This window comes from Panthera leo, chromosome A1 (assembly GCF_018350215.1).
Source record: "Panthera leo isolate Ple1 chromosome A1, P.leo_Ple1_pat1.1, whole genome shotgun sequence".
NCBI lineage: Eukaryota > Metazoa > Chordata > Mammalia > Carnivora > Felidae > Panthera > Panthera leo.
Genome location: NC_056679.1, coordinates 94,692,290 through 94,712,288, shown reverse-complemented (window position 1 = coordinate 94,712,288; position 19,999 = coordinate 94,692,290). Strand labels below are relative to the sequence as shown.

The 19,999-nt window shown below is 38.4% G+C and overlaps 1 protein-coding gene and 1 long non-coding RNA gene across 4 annotated transcripts in view; one reads left to right on the top strand and one right to left on the bottom strand.

The window, feature by feature from the left end:
• The window catches only part of COMMD10 (COMM domain containing 10), a 211,121-nt gene that overhangs the window by 187,504 nt on the left and 3,618 nt on the right, over window positions 1–19,999 (bottom strand). For all 3 annotated transcript variants that reach the window (XM_042933485.1, XM_042933497.1, XM_042933492.1), the window contains exons 3-4: window positions 12,620–12,730; window positions 10,350–10,505 (exon numbers count right to left, since the gene is read on the bottom strand). In XM_042933485.1, the coding sequence (XP_042789419.1) occupies window positions 10,350–10,505; window positions 12,620–12,730 (267 nt within the window). The remainder of the gene's footprint in view (window positions 1–10,349; window positions 10,506–12,619; window positions 12,731–19,999) is intronic.
• LOC122216545 lies at window positions 16,770–19,790 on the top strand. The gene is made up of 2 exons (XR_006200954.1): window positions 16,770–17,036; window positions 19,020–19,790. It is a non-coding gene; the product is annotated as an uncharacterized LOC122216545 (long non-coding RNA).

Below are 19,999 nucleotides of genomic sequence, written 5' to 3'. Positions count from 1 at the left end.
CCCTTCTTATTTGGTCTTTCTCCACTAATCAGTACAAATACCCTTCTTTGTAAGAAAATCTAATGGGGCGCCTGGGTGGTTCAGTAGGTTAAGCGTCCAACTTCGGCTCAGGTCATGATCTCACGGTTTGTGGGTGCGAGCCCCGTGTTGGGCTCTGTGCTAACAGCTCAGAGCCTGGAGCCTGTTTTGGATTCTGTGTCTCCTCCTCTCTCTGCTGGCCCCCCCACCATACTCATGCTCTGTCTCTCTCTGTCTCTCAATAATAAATGTTACCAAAAAAAATTTTTTTAATAAAAAAAAAAAGAAAACCTAAAAGACTGCACTTCAAAATAGTACAACTTGTAAAGCAGAGATATTGTGCATTTATTCATCCAACAATTATTTATTGACAACCCACTATCTTCCAAGGGCTAGGGCAATGGAAATACAATAGTGAACAAATACCCTTGTGGACTCACAGTTTAGTAACAGAGACAGAGAATTTTAAAAATAAACAAGTGAAATATATAATGTGCTGGATAAGACTAAATGTTATGTTAAAAAAAAAAAATGAAGTAAAAAAGTACCACAGAGATGTGGCCACTTTTCATGATGATGATCAGGGCAAGATTCAATGACAAAGATGCTTTAGAATAAAAGAGTCGAAAAAGGAAGCCAGTCATATGAATCTCCAGGAGAAGGGCTTTTGAAGTAAAGAGATCAGAGGTGACCAAAGTCAGCCAGGTGAAGGATGTTAAAAGGAGAAGGTCAACAAGATAAGGTAGCGGACTAAGGAGGTTATAGATCATGGGGAATCCTAAGAAATTTGACTTCTATTATAAGAAACATTGAAAGTCTTTGGTGGATTTGGAGTAAAGGAGAGATAGAATAAGACTTAGAATTTTAAAAAATCACTTTTTAAACAAATTTTTTTTTAATGTTTTATTTATTTTTGAGAGTGAGAGAGACAGAATGTGAGCAGGGGAGGGGCAGAGAAAAGGGGAGACACAGAACCCAAAGCAGGTTCCAGGCTCTGAGCTGTCAGCACAGAGCCCGAAGCGGGGCTCAAACCCACAAACTGTAAGATCATACCTGAGCTGAAGTCGGATGCTCAACCGACTGAGCCACCCAGACCCCCCAAAAAAATCACTTTTAGAGCTCCTAATCTGGTAATGGTAGGAAACAGTTTATATTACATTACCCTCTTTACAAATAAAATTATAACCACTATACAAAATATCTTCCAAACAATGATTTGAAGGCATTGGAGAATAGCTAAAAGCAGGTAGAAGTTAAGGGAATTCAACTCATTTAAGACGGGAACCACACAAGGTGATAGATTCACATTTATATGAGTTTCCCCAAACCACCCAGCACAGGCTGGCTCAAACTTAAATAGAAACTCTCAGATCTCGCTCCAGGGGGCCAGCAAACCCTTCCTCAGTATGGATCCCAGAAAAATTAAAATATATGTCCACAAAAAGACTTGTACACAAATGTTCACAACAGTCTTAATTCATAATAGCTAGAAACTAGAGACAACCTAAATGTCCATCAACATGGGGATGGAGAGACAAAAGGTGGTATTTTTATACTATGAAATACTACTCTGCAATAGAAAAATGACTGATCCAAGTAACAACATAAATGAATCCAAAAAATATATCACGTTGAGAGAAATTAGTCAGACACATTTTTCTGAGTCCATTTACGTTATATCCAAGAACAGACAGAACCAATCGCTGGTGATGGAAAGCAAAGGTGGGAACGGAGGAACCAACATTAGGCATTTTCCGGGTGATGAAATTCTTTATTTTGTTATGGATAATGATTAAATGGGTGTGTATAATTTCTGAAACTCATCAGACTGAACTCTTAAAAATCTCAAGATTTAGCTGCATGAAGTGTGCTCTTTCTGCCCTCTTTATATAAAGCTATTTATCCATCCTTAGGATTCCAAAAGAAATGAAACAAGGATGTCAAAGAAAATACTAAAGCAAAATAATACAGTAAATTTTGCAAGTATCAAGTCCAAATGTCTAATTTCTTACACTCCATATAAAAAACAGGTATTTTTAATAGTAATTCAAACAATTAGCTGTTGCACTTAACGATAAAGTAAATTGTACTCTAAAGGCTAAAAGGGGATACATTTGTAAGAATGTTATAGGAACACTACAACCTCAGAAACAGTGGCTATCCAACTTTAAACAGAGACTTCTCAAGAACCTGCAAGATAGGATGAAATTTCACTAGAGTACAATGCAGTGAGTAAATACTATGAATAAATTCGCCAATTGGTAAAGAACATTCTCAGTGAGAGAAATTCCCATTAAACCTATTTCAAACAGGGTCACCTGGGTGGCTCAGTCGGTGAAGCGTCCGATTTTGGCTCAGGTCATGATCTCACAGTCTGTGGGTTTGAGCCCCACGTTGGGCTCTGTGCTGACAGCTCAGAGCCTGGAGCCTGCTTCAGATTCTGGGTCTCCTTATATCTCTTTGCCCCTCCCCTGCTCACATTCTGTCTCTCTCAAAAATAAATAAACATTAAAAATATATATATTAAAAACGTAAATAAATAAACCTACTTCAAACATTGGAAACAAACGTTAAGTGTCAAATATGTATTTAAGAATTCCCTAGCATATAAGTGCATTTTAAGAAAAGGAGCTGGCTACTCAGAGTGCTTAAAATATGCCTTACATATATTTCTCATCATCACATCTGTTACTAACTGAGGAGCAAAGTTAATTTGGAATGTAAAATTATTTTAGAAAAATAAGCCTTTATATTCTCTAGTATCAATTGTGCAGCTAACATCTAGGTTACGGTAATATAGCATAATGGCTTACGAGTGTGATTCCCTGTAATAAATCCCCATTTTGCCACTTTCAGGTCTCAGAAAATAGACAAGTCAATAGCATCTGACATATAAGTTTTTACATTTATATAGTAGGAATATATGTACGGGAACTCCTAGCAGACTTTAAGGAGTAAAATGAAGTATAGCATTCAAGTTCTGTCTGAAAGGAAATTCGCAATTTAATACATGTTGTAGCACAGGCATTGTAACAAAAATCAAGAGAAGACCCTGTTAGGAGGACAATGCTGACAGAGGCAATGGTGATAAAAGAGGGAAGAATATGAAATTCAAATAAGTCATGGTGACATTTCAGTCTCAAGTCTCCGAAAAGATTAAAATAAAGCATATTAAAAAAAAAAAAGTGAAATAGGATAAAATTTAAAAATCTGTTCAATCATATCCAGCAAAAGGCTACCATTAAGATTAATTTTCAATCTCCCTCTCTCTTATTGGATCTAAATAATATAAGACAAAAGAAGGTGTTTTAAAAAATTAAATCAAAAATAAGCACCTTCGATTTTACAACTTATTATTTAATGGAACCTGACTCTTTGAACTTAGAATTATTACCCACAGATGTTCTGCCAGCACTGCACAGAGAGTTTATGCACGTGAGCCCCTAAATTACCAAAAGCAGCACTGTAAATATACCTTTTGTTCATTACATAACAAGTCTCTGCCATGGACAGGATCTATTTTCACACATAGCCGAAATAAATAGCAGAGCCAAAAAGGAAGACAGCATTATCGCTGCCAGAGGTAGCATGACTTAAAAGGAGCAAGGCTTAAGGGGCACCTGGGTGGCTCAGTCAGTTAAACATCCAACTCTTGATTTCAGCTCAGGTCATGACCTCACGGTTGGTGAGATCGAGCCCCACATCAGGCTCTGCGATGACAACGCAGAGCCTGCATGGGATTCTCTCTCTCCCTCTCTTTCTGCCCACACCCCTGCTTCCACACCCTGTCTCAAAAATAAGTATTTAAATTTTTTTTTAACATTTATTTATTTTTGAAGGGGAGAGAGAGAGAGACACAGAGTGTGAGTGGGGGAGGGGCAGAGAGAGAGACGGAGACAGGGAGAGAGAGAAAGAGAGAGACAGAGAGAATGAGAATCTAAAGCAGGCTCCAGGCCCTGAGCTGTGAGCACAGAGCCCCACGCGGAGCTCAAACTCACGAACCGTGAGATCATGACATGAGCTGAAGGCAGATGCTCAACCGACTGAGCCACTCACATGCCCCATTAAATAAATATTTTAAAAAAACGAAAAACAAGGCTTAAAAAATACATCTGATTCTCAGGTCAGTTTTACCAAAAGACCAACTGATTGGGGTGATAAACTTACACTTTATGTATGAGGTTTTATTTTCTTCCTTTCCAAAGATATCCTACTTACACACAAAACTATGTCAACCACTCTTCACGGAAAAACTGTGTAGGTAACACCTAGGTAGAAGTATAGTATAATGGCTTACAAGGGTGACTATTGTGTCAAACTTACTCAGCTACACGACCCTGAACCAATTATTTAATCCTTCTAAACCTCAGTTGTATTTTAAATATAAGCTATAACTATAAGCAGGTTTTACAAGATACAAAGCACCCAGCAGAGTATGTGGCCCTCAATAAACACAAGAAATGCTTGCTATGATCTCAAGAAAGAAGAACAAAGCTGGAGGTATCCCAATTCCAGATTTCAAGATATATTACCAAGCCGTGGTAACCAAAACAATATGGTACGGGCACAATAACAGACACAGAGATCAATGGGACAGAATAGAGCCCAGAAATAAACCCGTGCTTATATGGTCAATTAATCTGAGACAAAGGAGGCAAGAATATGCAATGGGAAATAGTGTCTTCAATAAACAGTACTAAGCAAACTGCACACCTTCATGCAAAATAAAGAAACCGGACCGCTTTCTAACACCACACATACAAATGACCCAACATGCATTAAAGACCTAAAGGTGAAACATGAAACCATAAAACTTCTGGAAGAAAACATAGGCAGCAAATATGACATGGACCATCGCAACATTTTTTTAGATATGTCACCTCAGGCAAGGGAAACAAAAGCAAAAATAAACTACCGGGACCACACCAAAAGAAAATGTTTTTGCACAGCAAAGGAAACAATGAAAACGAAAAGACAACCGACCGAATGGGAGAAGATATTCACAAATGATGTATCGGATAAGGGGTAAATATCCAAAATAAAGAACTTATAAAACTCAACTCCAAAAACACAATCTGATTAAAAACTGGTCAATTGAACAGATCTTTTTCCAAAGAAGACATACATGTGGCCAACAGATACATGAGAAGATGTTCAATGTGACTCATCCTCAGGGAAATGCAAATCAAAACCACCATGAGATATCACCTTATACCTGTCAAAATGGTGAGAATCAAGGAGACAGGAACAGGGCGAGGATGTGGAGAAAAAGGAATGCTTGTGCACTACTGGTGGGGATGTAAATTGGTGCAGCCACTGTGGAAAAGAGCATGGAGGTTCCTCCAACACTTAATAACAGAGGGGAACCTGGCTGGCTCAGTTGGTAGAGCAAGTGACTCTTGATCTCAGGGTCATGAGTTCAAGCCCTGCATTGGGTGTAGAGCTTCTTCAAAAAAATTTTTTTAAGTAGAAATACCATGTGATTCAGTAATTCTTTGGATAATTACCCAACGAAAATGAAAACACTAATTTGAAAATATATACGCACCCCTATGTCTATTGTGGCACTATTTACAACAGCCAAGATATGGAAGAACCCAAGTGTCCATCGATAGATGAATCGAGACACATGTGCTATATATACACAATGGGATAGTACCGAGCATTAAAAAGAATGAGATGTTACCATTTTCAACACCACGAATAGACCTAGAGAGTATTATACCAAGTCCAATAACTCCAACAGAAGACGATTACCATAGGATTTCACTTACATGTAGAATCTAAAAAGCAAAAGAATGAATAAACAAACAAAAAGCAGAAACAGACCCATAAATACAGAGGCTACACAGATGGCTGCCAGAGAGAAACAGGGATAGGGGATGGGCAAAATGAGTGAAGGGGGGTGGGAGATGCAGACTTCCAGTTATGGAATAAGTTATGGGCATACAAGCACAGGAAATAAAGTCAGTGGTAATGTAGCAGCAGTGTATAATGACAAAATGGGGCTATACTTGTAGTAAGCATAGCATAACATACAGACTTGGAGAGTCACCATGTTGTACATCTGAAGTTAATATAACATTGTGTGTCAACTATACTTGCACAAAAAAGGAAGTTTGCTACCACTGTATTAATTGTTTAAGGTATTAAAATAATGTATTAGCAGGGCGCCTGGGTGGCTCGGTTGGTTAAGCGTCCGACTTCGGCTCAGGTCATGATCTCACGGTCTGTGAGTTCGAGCCCCGCATCAGGCTCTGTCTGTGCTGACAGCTCAGAGCCTGGAGCCTGTTTCAGATTCTGTGTCTCCCTCTCTCTCTGCCCCTCCCCTGTTCATGCTCTGTCTCTCTCTGTCTCAAAAATAAATAAACGTTAAAAAAAATTTTTTTGAATAAAAAAATAAAAAATAATGTATTAGCTATCCTCTCAGATAATCTGTATTAATAAAAGATAATTTTCTGCATTATCAAGGGAATGATGTACAATTAATCATGTCCTTACAACTTTCCTGCATGTTTTATATGGCAAATGACTAAACCACTTCTTAGATATTGATACAATGCAACATAATTTGGAGAAGAAATATTACCTTAAAAAAAGAAAAAGGAACAAGCCTGGGTGGCTCAGTTGGTTGAGTGTCTGACTCTTGATTTCGGCTCAGGTCACAATTCCAGGGTTGTGGGATCAAGCCCCACATCAGGCTCTGCACTGAGCGTGTACCCTGCTTAAGATTCTCCCCCCTCTCCTCTTCTCTCTCTCTCTCTCTCTCCCCCTGTCCTTCTATCCCTCTTCCCTGCTCTCTCTCTAAAAAATAAAAATAAAAATACTATCATCTGGAAGACACTGAAAAATTACTGACTAACGGAAGCAGAAAAAAAATGTTTAACTGTGCGAGTATACTATACTTGTATAAATTCAAGAAAAAATGAACTCTATAAAATAAAATTATACAAACAGAAAACAGGCAAATATTAAAAGGCAAGTGAGATTGCTTAAAAATGGGAATGGATGAAAGAAGAATTTCAGGGACACAAAGTGGGAAAACCTAAAATCTGTAAAGGATGTAGGGAAAAGTAGAAATTTAACTGATGTAAAACGAAGTAATGATGTGGAGAATGCTTGAGGACACTGAGAATGCAGAGTTCAAAAAAAAAAAAAAAAAACAGGAGAGAAATGAAAACAATAAAGGGGCACTTTTAAACACCTGTAGCTAACACCATACTTTATGGTAAAAGACTGAACCCTTTCCCTCTAAAACTAGAAACAAGGCAGAACGTCTGGCTGGTCTGTTGGTGGAGCATGCAACTCTGGATCTCAGGGTTGTGAGTTTGAGCCCTGGGGTGAGCACAGAAATGGCTTAAAAATAAACATCTTAAAAAGATAGATAGATAAAATTGGAAGCAGGCAGGATGTTTGGACTTCTGAGTCCTATTTAAATCATATTAAAAGTCCTACTCAGGGACACCTGGGTGGCTCAGTCAGTTAAGCGTCCAACTTCAGCTCAGGTCATGATCTCGCGGTTTGTGAGTTCGAGCCCCACGTTAGGCTCTGTGTTAACAGCTCAGAGCCTGGAGCCTGCTTCAGATTCTGTGTCTCCTTCTCTCTCTGCCCCTCCCATGCTCATGCTCTGTCTCTCTGTGTCTCTCAATAATAAATAAACGTTAAAAAAAAAAAGTCCAACTCAGTGCAATAGGGCAAGAAAAAAAATAAAAGCTGAACAGACTGGAAAAGAAGAAACAAAACGGTCTCTATTCATGGACAATGTAACTATCCATAAAGAAAATCACAAAAAATCCACACAAAAAAACTGCTGTAACTAATTAAGGAATTTACCAAGGTCACAGAATACAAGGTCGATATACAAAAATCAACTCTATATACTAGCAAGAAACAACTAAAAACCAAAATTTCAAAAACAGTACCATTACAACAACTCCAAAAACACAAAATACTCAGGCATAAATCTAACAAAACATATGAAGGATGTGTAGGCTGAAAAATGAACAAAAGTGACATAAGAAATCAAAGAGGACCTAAATAGAGAGGTATACTCAGTACTGCTAAGAAGTCATTTCTCTATTAAGTGATCTGTAAGTTAAACATAATCAAAAATCCCAGCAGGATTTTTAAAACTAGCAAAGCTGGTTTTTAAATTTATATAAAAAGTCAAAGAAGTTAGAATATCCAAAACAATTATGGGGAAAAAAAAAACCCGCAAAGTTAGCAGACTCACAATACTTGACTTTTAAAGTTTACTACAAAGCTACAGAAATTAAGGTATCATATTAGCATAAAGATAGAAAGATCAATGGTCTAAACAGAGAGTCCAGAGAAAGACCCACACAAACATGTCAAATGATTTTTGACAAAAGGGTGAGGCACTTCAGGGACAAAAAGATGTTATCATTAAGTTATGCTGGACGTGTATAAATGAACATCTAAAATGAACATCTATACGCAGAAAAAAGGAAATTTAATCTGAGCCTTATGCCAAATTAACTCAAAATAGATTTTAGAGCTAAATGGAAAAAATAAACCTATAAAACAGAAGAAAATAAAATCTTTGTGATACTGCATTAGCCCACAAATTCTTAGATACAAAACCAAAAGGATCGATAAAAGAAAATAACTGATAAATCAAACTTCATTAGAATAAAAAGCTTTCCCGTAAATCATAGGTGAGAAAGGACACACGCCTAGAATAATATATAAAAACCTCACAAAAGCTGAAAGAAAACAAACACCCTCCACACATTTGAAAAACCCAGAACAAAAAAATTCCCGTGCATTTCCATATGCTGGGATTTACTCCTGAGACTGTCCTTTAAATTACTATAATGGAACTTCCTTATCTTTCACAATGTGGAAATACAATTAGGCAAAAGATGTGAACAAATATTCTACCAATGAAGATATATGGAGACAAGTAAGCAAATAAAGAGATCATATAATTTGTAATTAGGAAAACGCAAATTAAAAATACAAAATACCACTAGAAACCTAACAGAATAGTTTTGATAAAAACAAGTGACAATGGAGCGCCTGGGTGGCTCAGTTGGTTGAGTGTCTGACTTCAGCTCAGCCCATGGGCTCACAGCTCGTGAATTCAAGCCCAGCATCGGGCTTTCTGCTATTAGCACGGAGCCTGCTTCCAATTCTCTGTTCCCCTCCTCCTCAGCCCCTCCCCTGCTTGTACTCTCCCTTTCTCCCCAAGAAATAAACAAAAAAAAAAAAAAAAAATGTGAGGCACCTGAGTGGCTCAGTCGGTTATACGTCTGACTTTGACTCAGGTCATGATCTCACGGTTCATGAGTTCAAGCCCCGCGTTGGGCTCTGTGCTGACAGCTCAGAGCCTGAAGCCTGCTTCAGATTTTGTCTCTCCCTCTCTCTCTGCTCCTCCCCCACTCGTTCTCTCTCTGTCTCTCTCAAAATAAAAATATTTTTAAAAAAATATTTTTTTAAAAAAGTGACAATACCAAGTGCTGACAAGGTACTAGAACTCTCATATAATGCTGGCAAAGTGTAAAATAATACCAATCCTTCACAAATTCTTACAGAAAATGGAAGAGGAGGTGAGAACACTTCCCAGCTCACTTTCCAATGTCAGTTGCACTCTGATACCACCAAAGACATCACGAGAAACCTATATAGACCAAGAGCCCTCATGAACACAGATGGAAAATTTTTTAACAAAACATAAGCAAATCAAACAGCAACATATAAAAAGCATGATACACAACAACCCATGAGACTGATCCCAGGAATACAGCGGGCTGTAAATCTGAAAATCAGTGATGTAATACAACCTACTATTAGAAAAAAGGTCAAAATCTGTATGATCAACTTAACCTCTATTAACAGTGACTAAAGGTCCCCCAGCAGTTTTGAAACACTGCTGTTATTTTGTATTTGTCCCAAAGTGCTCCCTTTTTCGCTATTTGCTATTCCACACATACCAAGTACATTCTGCTAGGCACTAATACAGACACACACAATTACGTGATTCAGTAAACATATCGTAAGACTTATACACAGGTACACCGTTAACAAGAATAGCCCACTCTGCCCAAGATAAAAAAAAAAAAAAAAAAGGGAAAACAGACTGACTCATTCCTATTCTGAAGTTACAGAGACATATTTTAAACCGTAAGTAAAATTAAATCACATCGTGGTGTCCAATACGTATGGAAATAACCTTAAGGCCTAGTGTATATATTCTTTCTTTTGCCAGACTGCCTCTGTACAAAACATGATCACCTTGAAAACCCTTCCAGTACAACCATTTTTGCCATTCTTACTGGAAAATATCATGAGGTAGTGTAACCCTATACCTTGTGGGGAGCAAGAATCCTCTGTCTGAATTTTTCAACTGTTTCTTGACCCATAGAAGACCAAGCATTGCCGAACGCTTCCGCTTTGTCTTGTCTGAGATGAAGGCTCTCTAACTGCTGCTGCAGAGCCGCTGGCTTCACGCTGTGATACACCGCCTAGTCACGAGAGGGCAAACATTACCTCTGTCCCTGATACTCAGACAGATCCCTTGAATTATACTCAAATACAAAATTATTTTTAAATGATTTAAATCAACAAAAAATTTCCTATTTCTATCAGAAATGTTTTATGTATTTTTTTTTAATGTTTATTCTTTGAGAGAGACTGAGAGAGCGAGCATGAGCAGGGGAGGGGCAGAGAGAGGGGAAACACAGAATCCAAAGCAGGCTCCAGGCTCTGAGCTGCTGGCACAGAGCCCGATGCAGGGCTCGAACCCACAAACCGCGAGATCATGACCTGGGTTGAAGTCGGACGCTTAACCGACTGAGTCACCCAGGCATCCCGTAAGTGTTTTATATCTATTTACCAATAATAATATACACAACAGGGAGACGCAGGGTTAAATGGCCTAATTTAAACTATTCAGGCTACATTTTCCCACTTTTGCCTGTGTCTTAAGTAATCCTAAATCCACTTAACGGAAAAATGTCTTCTTTACGTTAGCTATGTAAGTGATACTCTATTTAAAGTATCATTTCTGGGGTGCCTGGCTGGGTGAGTCGGAGGAGCCTGCAACTTTTGACCTCAGGGTCATGACCGTGAGCCCCACACTGGGTGTAGAGATTACTTAAATAAATAAATAATGTAAGCAAATAAAATAAGCTATCATTTCCTCATTTCACTGAACTATTTCAAAGAAACGTACAACGGTTTCATTTCCCAACAAACAAACTTTTTCCAGGAAGCGCTTTCTCAAAACCACCTTCGTCTACCCAACTGCCTAGGTAATACATAATAAAACATTGTAAACATACGTAATAAATATTGTAAACATACAATAATAGTTTACAATAATAAAATATTGTAAACATGTGAAAATAAAACATTTTTAATAATATCTGTTCTAGTTCTTAACATTATTCTGGAACGACTTTCTCATGAAGTCCATGTTGCTGGGTCCTCCTTGATTATCCCTCCTTCTACTGGAGGTTCACCAGGGTTCAGAACCATAGTCCTGTTTCTGGCCTATAATCTGCATAAGGCTGTGTGTAGTAGACGCCTGGGTACTTGTCTTCCTAACCATATCTGTTCACTAAAATGCCTATGAAGCTACAGTACTATTTAAACTTTATTTCACAAGTATTCTATGAAGTCACCCAACAGGAATTTATTGAAATCTATTTTAAGTCCAGCAATGTGCTAGGTTTATAGAAGGTGAATTAAAAATATGACAGGTCCCTCACAAATTCAAAACCTAATGAAGGCTGACACACATGAAATAATCAAAGACTAACAATGTGCTCCACTCGGATGAGCCAAGGATAAAAGGAATCCAAATTAGGGCAAAACTGCCAAGTGCAAGGGGTCAAAGCTACAGTGAGAGGAGATGGGACTTGAACCACATTTAACAGCTGAAAAAGGGATGCAAAAGGGCAGTTTAATAGGAAGAAATTGTATGACAAAAAGTCCTTTGACAACTATGTCTTTTCTAAATGTTTTATCATCCTAGTCAAATAAATCCCCCCGAAATCATTTCTTAAATTTCTTAAATAAAATGCGCTCACTTCTCCAAGTTATAAACCCAGTAACAATGAATTAAAATGTTTTATACCTGTCTCAAGTCAATGAAGCCCTGATTCACGTTGTTAAATACTTTACTCATGCTACTTAACATTTAGATTGTTTTGTAGACTGCAATACCGTAGGAAAAAATCATACATTCAAATATTTTTACTACCTTCAAATTCTCAAGTACAATATATTCACAGCTTCCAACCGTATACTTTTTTTGAAAAAATAAAAAGCGATAGGCGCCCCTGGGTGGCTCAGTGGGTTAAGTGTCCAACTCTTGATTTAAGCCCAGGTCATGATCTCACGGTTCATGGGTTTGAGCCCCACATCGGGCTTTGTGCTGACAGCCTGCAAAGGCTCTCTCTACCCCTCCCCCTAGCTCGCAATCATGCGTGTGCTTTCTCTCTCTCTCAATATAAACTTAAAAAAAATTTTTTTAATTAAAAAGTACGTAAATAAAAAAAATTGATAGCTATCATAGCAATACAGATATGCAGTAAAGAAAGCATGTTTAGGAGGTTTGGGGCAATAAAAATACCTGTTCTAAAATGAATGATATTGTTTCAAGAACTAGGTGAAGATCTTGTTTCTCTAGAGAAAACGCAGCCTGAAGCTTTTCTTCTTCTTCCTCACTGAAACTGTTCTCAGCCTACAACACAAAAAGCAAGCTATTAGCACACATGCAGGTATTCAAAACTTAGATACTCCACAGAAGAGTATCTGAAGATTCCTTTATTCAAACATGGGTGAGAAATGTTAAGAAAAAGCGAAAGAATCTGATGTGTTTATAAATTTCAACAACTCAAAATCATAGTATAATTCATTATCTGGATCATGCCAAATGAAGCTCATTTTAAATAAATTAAAAAAACACATTACTTTAAGTTCTATGATTTATAGGAGGTGGAAACTACCAGTATTTACTAAAAGAAATGGATGTTTAGAAAAAACAATACTAGAAGGTAAAACCCCAAAATGTTAATAATAATTGACAGTAATGTCCGCCTTCCTCATTCAAATATATTTACTGAGTATCTATTATGTGCTACAGAGAAAGGCAGTTCATGTCCTCAAGTATACGGTACTCTAGTTAGACATACAAATACAAATACTCATTCATGTAATTTTCATTTTGATGAGTTCTGCAAAAATGTGAGTTATTATAAGAGCATGCATAAAGCAAGAAATTAGGTCTTTTTTATCATTTTCATACATATTTTCCAAAACTCACACATTATACACAGTAATTTTATGACCAATACATGAAAGAAGACAGCCATCTGAATAGAACCTCTGAGAAGTCTTCTTTCTTTTGTATCCAAAATAATCTCCTTGATCTAAAGACATTAGTTTATTATGTAGGAAAAATGTGTACCACTTGAACAACTTTAAAATAAAAAGAACTCCTTTAAAAATAAATGAATTAAAAGAAAATAATAAAAAATAAGATATAAAACAAAATAAATAACCCATATTATCCACACATACTAAAAACAACTCTCCCTATGGCTGCCTCTCCCGAACAGCAATAGGGAGAAAATTCAGAAGTTCACAAGCCCTCCCTTGACAGCTTACGATGACGTACACCTATCTGGCTGTTCAACCAAAGCTGCATTAGAGCTTTAAGCTAGCGTACTTTTGGAGGCTACTCACCAGAACTTCCAGTCTCTACTCCCTGTTTTATGACTGAGAAAATCATGAGCCAAATTTAGCCAAAATGCCAATTACTTACTTCAAGAGCAACATTTTGACTTAAAAGTTTCAGAATTTCTGTGACTACCATATGTCTTCTTGAAATAATGACCTAGAGTACCAGATTTCATCAATGTGAGGAAGGTAATGGTATTACATGTATATAATCAGAACCACGTGTTGTATTAAATTCAATGGATATTGGGGCGCTTAGGTGGCTCAGTCGGTTAAGCGTCCAACTTCGACTCAGGTCATGATCTTACAGTATGTGGGTTCGAGCCCCGCGATGGGCTCTTTGCTGACAGCTCGGAGCCTGGAGCCTGCTTCGGATTCTGTGTCTCCCTCTCTCTCTGCTCCTCCCCTACTCATGCTGTCTCTCTCTCTCAAAAATAAAATAAAACATTAAAAAAATAAATAAATAAATAACAAATAAATTCAATGGATACTTATAATTTAACCAAGTCAGGCAATCTGATGCCTTGGAACACATGCTAAATAAGCTGTTTTCACAAAATAATAATAGTGATTGAGGAGGTACAAAAATAAACTTTCAGTGTCCCCAATATGTACAAGGAAGGGAAATTTGTTTAAAAAATACAGCAAACAAAAAAAGAAGAGAGAGAGAGAGAGACATTCTCAAGATTTCCAAGGGCATTATATTAATAAAGTGGTTTGGGGAGGGGCACCTGGATGGCTCAGTTGGTTGGGCGTCTGACTTCTGCTCATGTCATGATCTCACAATCTGTGAGTTCGAGCCCCTCATCGGGCTCTGTGCTGACAGCTCAGAGCTTAGAGCCTGCTTCAGATTCTGTATCTTCCTCTCTCTCTACCCCTCCCCCGCTCTTGCGCGCTCTCTCTCTATTAAAAATAAATAAAGATGCAAAAAAAAATTTTTTTTTTAAATAAAGTGGTTTGGGGGGGGCACCTGGGTAGTTCAATTGGTTGAGCATCCGACTCTAGATTTTGGCTCAGGCTGTGATCTTACAATTTGTAAGATCAAGCCCCAGTGTCAGGCTCCATACTGACAGCACAGAGTCTGCTTGGGATTCTCTCTCTGACTCTCTCTCTGCTCCTGACTCATTCTCTCTCCCTCCTTCAAAACAAGTAAGTAAACTTAAAAAAAAATAAGGAATGCCTGGTTGGCTCAGTCAGTTGAGCATCCAACTCTTGATTTCAGCTTAGGTCGTGATCCCAGGGTCAGGGGACCAAGCACTGTGTCAGGCTCCATGCTGAGTATGGAAGCCTGCTTAGGATTCTTTCGCTCTCTCTCTCTCTCTCTCTCTCTCTCTCTCTCTCTCAATCTGCCCCTCTCCCCCACTCACACACTAGCTCTCTCTCTAAAAAAAAAAAAATAAAAATTTTTAAAGAAATGTTTAAAACAAATAAATAAATATTTAAAAAAATAAAGTGGTTTGGAGTGAAAGGGGCTAAGGGAATATTTACTTTCCCCCATCCACGGGTACATCAGGAATGCAACCTTAAAATAAGATGGAGTGTAAAATATGGGAGCAAATAGAGAATACAGCTTTAAAAAAAGTTCCAAACACATATTCAATACCCTGCTCCAAAAGCAACCTTGGGTCAAATAAATATTAAGCATGAAGTACCTCTATTTGCTCCCAAAAAGCAGCAATTTAACTTATTTCTGTCTACCAAAAGCAACCCACACATATCTAGGAGTAAAAGAGAAGGTAAACAAGATACATTCTTTTTTATCCTCTCAATGGGAAAAAATTAAGGTCTAGGTTTATAAAATTAGAGAAGAAATGTCCAAGAAACTTAAATTTTATTTTTTTTTAATTTTTTTTAACGTTTATTTATTTTTGAGACAGAGAGACAGAGCATGAATGGGGGAGGGTCAGAGAGAGAGAGAGAGAGCGAGACACAGAATCTGAAACAGGCTCCAGGCTCTGAGCTGTCAGCACAAAGCCCAACGCGGGGCTCGAACTCACGGACCACGAGATCATGACCTGAGCCGAAGTCGGCCGCTTAACCAACTGAGCCACCCAGGCGCCCCGAAACTTAAATTTTAAGATGGAAAGTGACAGGGTGCCTGGGTGGCTCAGTCAGTTAAGCGTCTGACCTCGGCCCAAGTCAGGATCTCACAGCTCATGAGTTCAAACCCCATGTCGGGCCCTGTGCTGACAGCTCAGAGCCTGGCGCCTGCTTCGGATTCTGTGTCTCCCTCTCTCTCTGCCCCTCCCCTGTTTACGCTCTGTCTCTGTCTCTCAAAAATAAACATTAAAAAAAGTTTTTTTTAATAAATAGAATGGAAAGTGGGTATTAATTTTTTCTATATATTTAAAGAACATATGCCATAAATACACATACACAAGCAGAAAGGAAAAACAACACATGAAGAATATAAGGCAGTGCTATATGAAGTGATGTGGAAAGGTCTCTTAAAAAAGTGGCAAGCAAGGGGCGCCTGGGTGGCTCAGTCGGTTAAACATCCGACTTCGGCTCAGGTCATGATCTCACGGTCCGTGAGTTCGAGCCCCGCATCGGGCTCTCTGCTGACAGCTCAGAGACTGGAGCCTGTTTCAGATTCTGTGTCTCCCTCTCTCTGACCCTCCCCCATTCATGCTCTGTCTCTCTCTGTCTCAAAAATAAATAAACATTAAAAAAAACAATTAAAAAAAAAAGTGGCAAGCGAGAAAAGGTAAACAACAGGGCAATATATACAGTACGATACCACTTGCGTAAAAACACACAAACTGCACATTTCTATGTATATGTGTATGCACATGTGTATGCACGTCTGTATTTATTAACACATGAAGAATCCAGAATAAAAACCAAATTGGTAACAAGGCTACCTCTGGGGAGGTGTGGTGGTTTTATTATATCTCAAAATTCTTTAGTACTCCTCCCTTCAAAGGATGGAGCCTCGTTTCTTTCCCTTGAATGTGATCCAGACGGAATGACTTACTTCTAACAAGGATAATATAGTAAAAGTGAAGCTCTGTGACATCAAACGCCAGGTCACAAAAAGGACAGCACCTCCCTCTCTTGGGTCACTGGTTCTGGAAGAAGCCAACCTCCATGTTGGGAGGAAAGGCCTGTGCAGCAAGGAACTGAGGCCTCCCACCAGGTAATCATATTGGAAGGAAATCCTCCAACCTCGGCCAAACCTTCAGATTAACAGCAGCCCCAACAACATCTGGCAGCAACTTCATGAGAACCCCAAGCCAGAACCACGCAGCCAAGCCAGAAACAAGCAGTCAAGCCTCTCCTACATTCTTGACCTACACGAACTGCGAGTATAATAAATGTTTACTCTTGTTTTAAGGTGCTAAGTTTGGGGGTAATTTGTAATTCAGCAATAAATAATAAAGGAGAGAATGAAGATGAAAGGAGAGCCAGAGTTAACCAAGGGGGCATTTCAGGTTGTCCACACTATGTAAATTTCTTAACACAAAAACTTACTCATAAACTATTTGTGAAATCTAAAATTTGTTATCAAGATGCTTAATTTAAACGCTCTAAGAATTTTGAGCTAGAAAGCCACAAAAAAAGCAAATTAAAAAATCCATTTTTCCGAATTGTCTTTTTCTTTTTTATCTTTTTTGAAGAATTCGTTTTCTTAACATGCATGATGAGTAAACTAACCTCAGTAGTTGCAATCAGGTCACATTCCTTAGAAAATTAAATATATCTTCTACTATATGAAGATAGTATATTAGGTAAATAATTATGAAAGCAATTAGGCTTTAAATACTCAGAGCATGGGGGGGACATCTGGGTGACCCAGGCGGTTAAGTGTCCGACTCTCAATTTTGGGTCAGGTCAATGATCTCACGGTCATGACACAGAGCCCCTGGTCAGGCTCTGTGCTGAGCATGGAGCCTGCCTGAGATTCTCTCTCTCCCTCTCTGCCCCTATCCTCTGCTCATGTGCTCACTCGCTCTCAAAAACAAAAACAACCTCAGAGTATGGATTTAGAAACAGAGAGGCCTGCTGTCCAGAGCCCAAGCTCTGACTCACATTCACTGTCTTACGCACAAAACCTCAATGGAAGAACACACAGTACTACTATTTTCCAACTATTATAATTCAAAGTGTATATATATCATTCTTACCCAATAAACCCATGTGTAAGAAGACCTTACACATCCTATATTAACTTATACCATCTTATATTAACTACAAAATAAATGTATTTTCAGAGATGAACTGCCCTTTTCTTTTTTATCTAGATCGGTGGGGCCAATTCTCCTTTGCGCAGGCCTCTCCTGCACACAGGACCCTTAAAGTCCCAGGCATTAAATGCTAGTGGCACCCTCCATACGTTATAATAGCCAAGAAAAATTCTTAGGCATTTCTATAGGCTGAGATTCACATTTGTGACTGTCCTTTATGTTAACATACTGAGACTTCTCTGTCATAATGAGGAAATACAGAGGTTCCACAAGTGAATCTATCAAATACAAGAATTCTTTTTCCAACTTATGAAAGCAATCTTTCTAAAATGTATCACACCCATTCTAGACTTTTGTAAACAAAGTATATTGGTTTAAACTAATTTCTTATGATGAGTCCGTCACAATGATGAGCATCAGAATGCTATGAACAGTATTGCAAGGAACTCCTAAGATACACTAATGATTTTTCACTTCAGGAAAAAATAAATAAATAAATAAAGTAAGTAAGTAAGTAAGTAAGTAAGTAAACAACCAACCCTCAGATTTCTAGGCATTTACATTTCTTGCATCTGATTTTTATAAGTCAATTCTTGAAACTGCCTCCACGCCCATCACAGCAGCATCTTCACCCCCCAGTTTGCTGTTTCTAGTTTGCCACAGCCAGGTATCCAAAGAACTGATCTCTCAGAATTAGACATACAGCATAGCTGGACCAACAGGCTTTGTGTGACGGCCTACAAGTCTCTCCAGTGGAGCAAAGTATGTGAGCTTTTTTAATTGCATGAGTTGTGACAGCTATTTTTTTTTTTCTTTTAAACTCAGAGGCCATAAATTGTTCTTTCTAAGTCCCTAATCTCACTTCTGTCAGTGTTTCCCAATGCAGACTCCATTAGCATGCTGGATGAGACAAACCTTGTGGGACCATTCTGCACAATACATTTAGTTCCCGGGCATTAGTAATAACCCCCCAAAACTTCCCATGTATTTCTATATGCTAGGATGAGCCAGAAAGATGACCAGTTCAAAGAGGACTCCCAGACCCCTGCTTAAGCACACCCATATTCCATGCTTAAGGCTTCTCCCTATGTTTATTCCAACTAGGGATTCCAACGAACCAGTCTGGACAAAGCCCATAAAAAAATGAAAGTGTTAAGCTGATGACATTTAGAAGAGCAACCCAATCCCTAAAATTCTTCACCTATGCACCCGCATCAGGTTTCACTGTTCTAAGAGCTCTGCTTGTCTCAAGGCAAAGTCCAACTTAACAGACCAAGAACACAAAAAGAAATCTGGCAGATCCTGAATGTCACTGCAAACTTTACTTGCTACAAACTCTTATCACAATAGGAACCCCTCTAGAAGAACACTGCCTGAAACTGTCCAGGAAAAAAAAAAATGCACCTTTGCTTTCTATCTTAGCTGGCAAAGTTATCACCTGCATATGTTTCTGTTCTCAACTGCTTCAGCTGTCAACGACCAGACCTCCTCATGTTCACTCCCCTGCCACTGATGGCATAGCATCCAAGCATCTCTATAGAATGCTCTGGCCACCCACTTACTCTAAGATAGACGCTAACTTATTCACAACCCCAGAAATGACTGAGAGGATCAAAGACAAACTACATATCACCGTTTTCCTACAAATTTCCTATCCTCCCTCATCATAAAGAACAAAAGATTCGTTTGAGAGTTTTTTGTCCCACACTGTTTTGTAAGTTTGAGAAGACAGCTACCAGCTCGGGAAATCACAGCAGAACTTCTGGACTGATTGCTTACATCATTCACTTTTGTACTAACTTATATACTGTTTTGTACTCTTTCCTGAGGTTGATTGTAATAAACAGGGATGGATTGAAGGGATGGATTCTGGAACCAGGGAGCTTACTAGCTAGGTGTGTGTCCGTGCACAAATTATTTAACTGGTGTCTATCTCAGTTTCTTCTTGGATGAAATAAGGGTGACAATAGTACCTACTTCCTAAAGTTGCTGTAAGGATCAGATGAATTAACACCACAAAGTCATTAGAACACTACCAGAGGGAGGAACATAACTGAATCACAAATACTTCAGAATGTGGCTGC